This window comes from Nicotiana attenuata, chromosome 8 (assembly GCF_001879085.1).
Source record: "Nicotiana attenuata strain UT chromosome 8, NIATTr2, whole genome shotgun sequence".
NCBI lineage: Eukaryota > Viridiplantae > Streptophyta > Magnoliopsida > Solanales > Solanaceae > Nicotiana > Nicotiana attenuata.
Genome location: NC_031996.1, coordinates 40,374,778 through 40,382,152, shown reverse-complemented (window position 1 = coordinate 40,382,152; position 7,375 = coordinate 40,374,778). Strand labels below are relative to the sequence as shown.

Genomic DNA, 7,375 nt, shown 5'->3' with positions numbered 1-7,375 from the left:
TAGTTTCATCTCTATGGAACCCAATAGCCTCTTCATCCCTCGGTACCTTAGATTCTAATCTTCTCCTCTTTGTGCACCATGGTAAACTTAAATTTTTTGACTTTACCTTCGACAGTTTTTTAGACTTTTTACGCTATCAAATCACATAAAAGATAACTACATGTAATTTAAAATAAATAAAAGTGCCCAAAAAATAAGTCTGCTACAATATGTTAAAATAACATTGATTTTTTTAAAAAGAATGTCAGTGTCTTTAGGTTAAATCCTTTTCATAATAAGCGAGAATGTTAATTTTCTATGAAATGAATACTGGGGAAGCAAGAGTTGGACACATCTACGGGGATGAATTAGCAGAAAGGGGTTTGAAGCCCGGAGATGTGTACACAATTCCTGCTGGATCAGCTTTCTATTTGGAGAATAGAGTTGAAAACCAGAGACTTCACATTATTTGCAGTATTGATGTTACCTCTGAATCCATGGGATGGCATGCTTTCCAGGTACCGTAAGCCAATTTCTCAAAAATTGGTGATTTAATCAATTTCTTGTCTTACGTTTTATAGTCCTTTTTTCCAAATTTTTTTTAGAAACTCATGTAACTATTTTGCAGTCTTTCTTCATTGGTGGTGGAAATTATCCTACATCCATTCTTGATGGATTCGACCATACCACATTATCAACTGCTCTTAATGTAAGTATTCAAGTATATTACCTTTTCTTGCTACATTTGTCAGTGGAAAATGAAAAAAATTGAATCAAGATTAATATTGTATAACTCCAGGTCTCGATAGCAGAATTAAGCACGTTCTTGGCAAGGCAATCTTCCGGACCGATCGTGCATTTATCTGGTTCTCATCACACACACACTTGGTCCAAATTCTTGGCTCAAGAACCCCACAAGAGACTAGCTCACTTGAAGAGGATTATGAATTTTGAGGAAGAAACTATCCCAAAAGAAGAGGAATCAACATGGTCATTGCGGAAATTTCTATGTACTTTGTTTAACAGGGAAGAAGTTGTCGAGAGAGTGAATCATAAAGCTCCATCAGCGTATAATCTCTACAACAGGAAGGCCGATTTCAAGAACAATTATGGATGGAGCAAGAAGTTGGATGAGTCTAATTATTCTCCTCTAAAGATATCTGGAAATGGCGTTTATCTTGTCAATCTATCTCCGGTAAGGACCCTCTCTTTATTCAAGGTCATCATACATGAAAATATGTATTATAAAAAGTCGGAAATTACAGTCACGGAATTAAGCATGGTGGTGCAGTGATCCTACGCAGTCAATGGCTTAAAAATCGTAAATTTGCCTAAGGCAAGTGGTGAACTTTGATTAAAAAAAATCTCAAATCTCCTAATGTGAAAGCAAATCTTAGTTGACATGGTCCAAAATGTATTATAATAGTGTGTTTTTTTTTCTTTTGTTACATGTGTTTATCTAAGTTTGTTGGTTAATGTAGGGATCCATGATGGCACCTCATGTTAATCCAACGGCAATAGAGTATGGAATAGTGTTGAAAGGGACTGGCAGAGTCCAAATTGTGTATCCAAATGGGACTTTAGCCATGAACGCTAGAGTACGACAAGGGGATGTTTTTTGGGTGCCAAGGTACTTCCCCTTCTGCCAAATTGCTTCAACAAATGGCCCGTTTGAGTTCTTTGGTTTCATGACATCCGCAAGGAGAAACCATCAGCAGTTCTTGGTGGGTAAGAACTCATTGATGCAGAGCTTGAGAGGGCCAGAATTTGCAGTTGCATTTGGTATAAGTGAGAAGAGGCTTAAGAGGATTGCCAATGCTCAAAGTGAACAAGTCATCTTGCCATCATCGTCACCGGCTTCTCCGCATGACAAGGCAACAGAGCCAGAGAGGAAGAAGATGGTCAAGTTTGAAAGGATGATAGGGAGCTTTGGCAACGACATGATCATGGGTTTTGATTAGTTTAGCTTAGTTGAAATGCTAGCTAGTTGGGCTAGTCAAGTTTTGGCATGAAATTTAGGAGGCAATCTTAGAACTATTTTGTTCTTTTTTGGTCTGTTTTTTCTTTCTTTTTGGATTTTGTTTTCTTGGTCCTTTTGGACACAAGAGGCCATGTCCTCTTTGATTTTTGAATAAGACGGATTTGTTTTTGCGCGTTCCATTGATGGCTCAAACTGCATTAAGAAAACTTAGAGTTTCACTTGGCACCTGTGCATGGTTGGTATTTTTCAACATGATACTTGAGATTACAAACAGAAAGAACTGATATCTTAAGAGTTTCAGTATTATAGATTTTAGTTCCTGATAACAATATGGTGTTTAAACTCTACATAAGAAGAACTAGATTCTCACAACAGAGAAAAGAATGTTGAATAAACTCGATCCACTTGTTCGGGCAGTTGAGATGTGATGAACCAAAAGGTCATCTTTTGTTTTAGAGTCCATTTCCGTGTTCTGAGGCCTTGAAACCTCCTTGTATCTCTCTTCGATTTGCGTACGCAGTCCGGGCACGATACTGGAAAGCTTTTGTGTGAAATTTTTTAAGAAATAATGATTTTGGTTTAAAAATATAATTTTAGTTGACTTCGGTCAATATTTTTGGTAAACGGACCCGGACACGTGATTTGACGGTCCTGTAGGGTCAGTAGTAAAATATGAGACTTGGGCGTATGCCCGGAATCGAATTCCGAGGTCCCTAGCCCGAGAAAATAATTTTTTAAAAAAATTATTTTCTGGAAAGCATAAGGACTTTTGGAAATGAAATGGTGTAAAATCTTGATGGTATCGGGCCCGTATTTTGGTTCCGGAGCTCGGTACATGCTTAATTTAATATTTACGTCATATCTATGAAATATGATAAGAATCGGAGTTGATTTGGTATAAATCGGACCCTTGGTTGAGAAAATAGAAATTTGAACTATCTTGTGAAATTCATGAGTTTTGAGGCTAAATTTGTAGTTGTTGATGTTATTTTGATGATTTGATTGCACGAGCAAGCCCTTATGATATTTTTAGACTTGCGTGCATGTTTGGTTTAGAGCCTCGAGGGCTCGGGTGAGTTTTTAATAGGCCACAAAGTGATTTTGATCTTAGGGAGATTGCTGGTATGTTGCAGCTGTGTAGCAGGCCTCTGATCTCGCAATTGCGAGATCAGGCATCGCAATTGCGATGTAAGCAGTGACCGCAAATGCGAGCTTTTGCTTCACAAATGTGAAGAAGTCAGGGCCAACTTTTCTCCCGAATGCGAGATTTACTTCGTAAATGCGAAGGTTGTCCAGGCAGGCTAGAAGTCGCAAATGCGACATAACTGTCGCAAATGAGAAGGCAGCAGAGATTGCGAAGGTTTGCATTTGCGATGCCCTTCTCGCAATTGCGAGCTTCGCAAACAGTCGCAATTGCGACATCTGTAGCTGATCAAAACATCATTTGGACGGGATTTTCACTTCCCTTCTCAAATTTTCAAACCCTAAACTCCCATAGGCGATTTTCTTGAAGAGATTTCTTCCCCAATTCATAGGTAAACAATTTCTAACTCATTTTCTTCAATCTATTTCATCTTTTTACATGATTTCATCTCAAAATCTAGGATTTTGCATGGGAAATTGGGTACTCTTGGGGTAGAATTTAGAAATTTCGAATTTGGGGAATTTGGACCACAATTTGGGGTCGGATTCCAAACCAATTGCATATCCGTGCTCGGGGTGAATGTGTAATCGGGTTTTGGTCCGAACTTCGAGTTTTGACCAAGAGGGTCTGGGATCGGATTTTAACTTTTTGGGGAAAACATTGGGAAATATGCCATATTCATGCATTAGAATTGGTTTAATTAGCATTTATTGATGTTATTAAGTAAATTATGACTAGATACAAGCGGATTGGTGGTGGAATCGAGAGGTAAAGCGGTGGTTGAGTGTTGAATTATCCGTTGGCTCGAGGTAAGTGTTTGGTTTAACCTTGACTTGAGGGAATAGGAATCCCCGTCTTATGTGCTAAGTGAAATCTCATGCGTGTGGCGTATAGGTGTGGTGATGAGTGTCTACACGCCACCAAACTTCCTTTTTTTAGTTTGTTCCCTTCCATGTTTCCTATTATACTATTTCTTGTTTTATTATCTACCTGCTTAAACTGTTTCCATGCCTTAATTGCTACTTGATCACAAATGTTCCATGTCTAATTGCTTCATGTTAACCGTTGTTCTCTTTATTGAATTATTTAATTATTTCATGTTAATTGTTGATGTTCCCGTTGAGATATTATGGGTTTCGTAGCTTCATTATATTACCCCGTTAGCTTATATGGATTCATTGATGCCTTATGGTGCACGTTGGTTGGTCTCGCTGATTTGTTTTCATGAGTAAAGTTTCATAATCGTAGCGATATTCCATCGTGTAGTTGATGTACAAGAGTTGTGGAAATTGAGTTAACTTGTGAAACACCTTGTATTTATTCTTTGTGATTGGTGTTGATATATACATATGCTGGGATCGGGTTGCACGCTGCAACAGGAGGAATAAGGGAAAATTATGATTGTCTGGTGGGATCGGGTTGCACGCCGCAACAAGGAGTAATAAGGGTGGACAGTTGGGTTCGGGTTGTGCGCCGCAACAGGAGGAATAAGGGTGATATGTGTTGAGGAGCAACTTGGGAGGACAAGTGGGATCGGGTTGCGCCGCAACAAGGAGGAATAAGGGAGAATATTGATACTGTTATTATTGGAATATTGATATTGTTATTGCTTATTTTGAGCGATCGGGATGCACACCGCATCAGTTATTGTTTTTGGCATTTATATCTCTTGAAGATATTATTGAGGTGTTGAGATTCCCTAACGATTGGTCATAGCTGAATATTAGTAGATTGGTTGGGTCCTGTGTTCCTTTAATACAATTTTCGGTTATTTTTCATTCCGTACTTCTTTTCTATTTATTATAAACTGTTGCAAGTTATATATATATATATATATATATATTATGCCCCGCCGTAGCCTCGTCACTACTTCGTCGAGGTTAGGCTCGGCACTTACCAGTACATGTTGTCGGTTGTACTGATACAATACTCTGCACTTCTTGTGCAAATTACGGAGCTAGTGGCGGACCGTAGTTGGAGGTTGCTGCCTTCAGTCCCGTGGAGACCAGAGGTAGTCCTGCAGGTGTCCGTAGGCCTTGCCGTCCCCTTCTATCCTGTTTTTCTTTTCTATTTTATCTATTTCTGAAACAGATGTGTATTTCCTTTTTCAGACTATTATGTGTAGTATTCATAGATAGTCCGTGAAATTGTGACACCAGTTCTGGGTGGAGTCTTATTATGGTTTCGCAGTTGTATTAACATAACTTATTAAATTCTATTCTTTCATTTTTATTCCGCTGATATACTTTTGTTAACTTGTAAATTGTTAAAAGATAAAGAGGGAAAAGATGAAATAATTGGTGACGTTGGCTTGCCTAGCGAGTACAATGTTAGGCGCAATCACGATCCCGACGGTGAGAAATTCGGGTCGTGGCATGGAGATGCGTTGCACTGCAGTTCCTACACATCTTTTAAAATTTTAAGCAAATCCTACATTATTAGAAGTTGCAGGAAGAAGAAGATGAGACACATTTGCGAATTAAGCACATCATATCATCTATCCGTATCTATCTATCTATACTATATTAAAAGTGGGAAGCTCTTAAGTCTAAAGTTGAATTACAAAAAGGCCCAATTAATGGACTTGTTTACCCTTTAAAATGTTATTTAATAATAATATTCAAATAGAAAAATAAAACTAATTTGTGTTCATTCTTAGAATAATTGCGCCTTTCCACTTATCGTATAACGAACATGTCCATTCAAAATAATCTTTAACCGTTGCAACCTTTAGAGTTAAATCAAAATTTAATATACTTTAAATGCTCTAATAGAGCAGCCAATGCGTGAGTTACACTACTAGAAATACGGTAAATACCGACAAAAATTTTCCGACCAACGTTGATCGGTCAAAAAAAGCGATCAAAGTTGGACGGAAACTGGGAGAAAAATATTTTACATTTATTTTAAAAAAAAGCCGACCAAAGTTGGTCGGTAATATGGTCAACAAGTTGACCGAGCTGGTCAGACTTGCTTAGTCAAAGAAACTTTCACATTGCCGACCAACTTTGGTCGGTAATATGGACCCAATTTTTAAAATTTTATTATTATTTAAAATGTTTTATAAAAGTTAAAGAAATTTAATTTAAAATTAATTCAGCGGAAGCATTTACCGACCAACTTCGGTCGGTATTGTACACGGTGAAATCGAAGGGTCCGATTTCCCGTCATTAAGGCATTCCGGAAGATCATCTCGAAGCCTCGAGGCCGCGAAGCTGTGACCGAGTTCCCTCCCTCGAGGCTCGTCGACGACCGGCCTAGAGGCATTATTGATCGCGGCAAGGGTAAAGACGGGGAGTTCCCAAGGCACGCGGCTAAATCTGACAAAGCCTAGCCGGCCTACTCTGAACCCAAATCAGGGTGTCATGTCTAGCCGTCCCATCTCCATATCTTTACAATTAATGTATTTTATACCGTGTAGGGATTCCCCTTCTATATAAAGGGGATCTTTGTCATTTTGTAGTGCGGCTGTTACTCCAACTACTTCACATGAAATATACAAGAACTCTCTCTTTTTTCTCTCTAACTTACTCTCTCGATATTGTTGCTCTTATTTATTACTTTCACACTTGTTCTTCATTTATTGCTTATCATTGTCATAAAGAGCCTTCGCTGATTATTTTACAACTATTAGCCCTTCCCTGCTTATCCTTAATAGCTCAAGCCCGAGCCTAGGAATCGACCTCGAGGCCCCATATCGGTCAGTCCGAGACCCCGATTGGTCAGCTCAACGGTTCGATTGTAACTCTATTTTAGCTTGCATTTCGTCTCTAGACATCATACACTTAGTATCATCTGCTTAAACAACTAGCATAAAAATAGATCACGTATTGTTAGAGTCCCATCAACAAATTTAATTGTTATGACCATTTTCACAGTAAACAGTTTGGCTCCCACCGTGGGGCTAAAAATAATAGTGATTATTTTCTTGCTGGTTTCATCACATAACGCAAGATATCTTTCACGCTTTTTCTTGTCCAAGATCTTCGGTTTCAGGTTAAAATGTCTGATTCAGTAAACAAAAATATTGAGAACCACGGAGAAAATGGTGTGGCTGTTTTAGGTGTTGGTGAGCCGCCACAAAATCTTGAGAACGCGCCAGGACCGATTTCGGCGGACGGAATCTCATGTGAAGCTCGACACGTCGAAACAAGCTCCCACACTAACAGGAGCACACACCAAGTCGACCAACAGGAAGCCCAGAAAACCCAGCTCGGGAAGAACGGGAAGTTAGCCTTCACGTTATTTTTGAAATGTTGCAGGCACAATAG

At 38.8% G+C, this 7,375-nt stretch overlaps 1 protein-coding gene across 1 annotated transcript; it reads left to right on the top strand.

Annotated features, from left to right (window-relative positions):
• On the top strand, positions 288–2,097 carry LOC109231861 (vicilin-like seed storage protein At2g28490). The gene is made up of 4 exons (XM_019397483.1): positions 288–497; positions 608–688; positions 779–1,174; positions 1,461–2,097. The coding sequence occupies exons 1-4, from the start codon at positions 303–305 to the stop codon at positions 1,938–1,940; spliced, it is 1,152 nt and encodes a 383-aa protein (XP_019253028.1). The 5' UTR covers positions 288–302; the 3' UTR covers positions 1,941–2,097.

Bases quoted from the DNA above. Each gene is read 5' to 3' on its own strand.
- LOC109231861 (XM_019397483.1), top strand. From the start codon at position 303: ATGAATACTGGGGAAGCAAGAGTTGGACACATCTACGGGGATGAATTA. The intron at 498-607 runs GTACCGTAAGCC...ACTATTTTGCAG, and splicing joins TGGGATGGCATGCTTTCCAG to TCTTTCTTCATTGGTGGTGG. The intron at 689-778 runs GTAAGTATTCAA...GTATAACTCCAG, and splicing joins CATTATCAACTGCTCTTAAT to GTCTCGATAGCAGAATTAAG.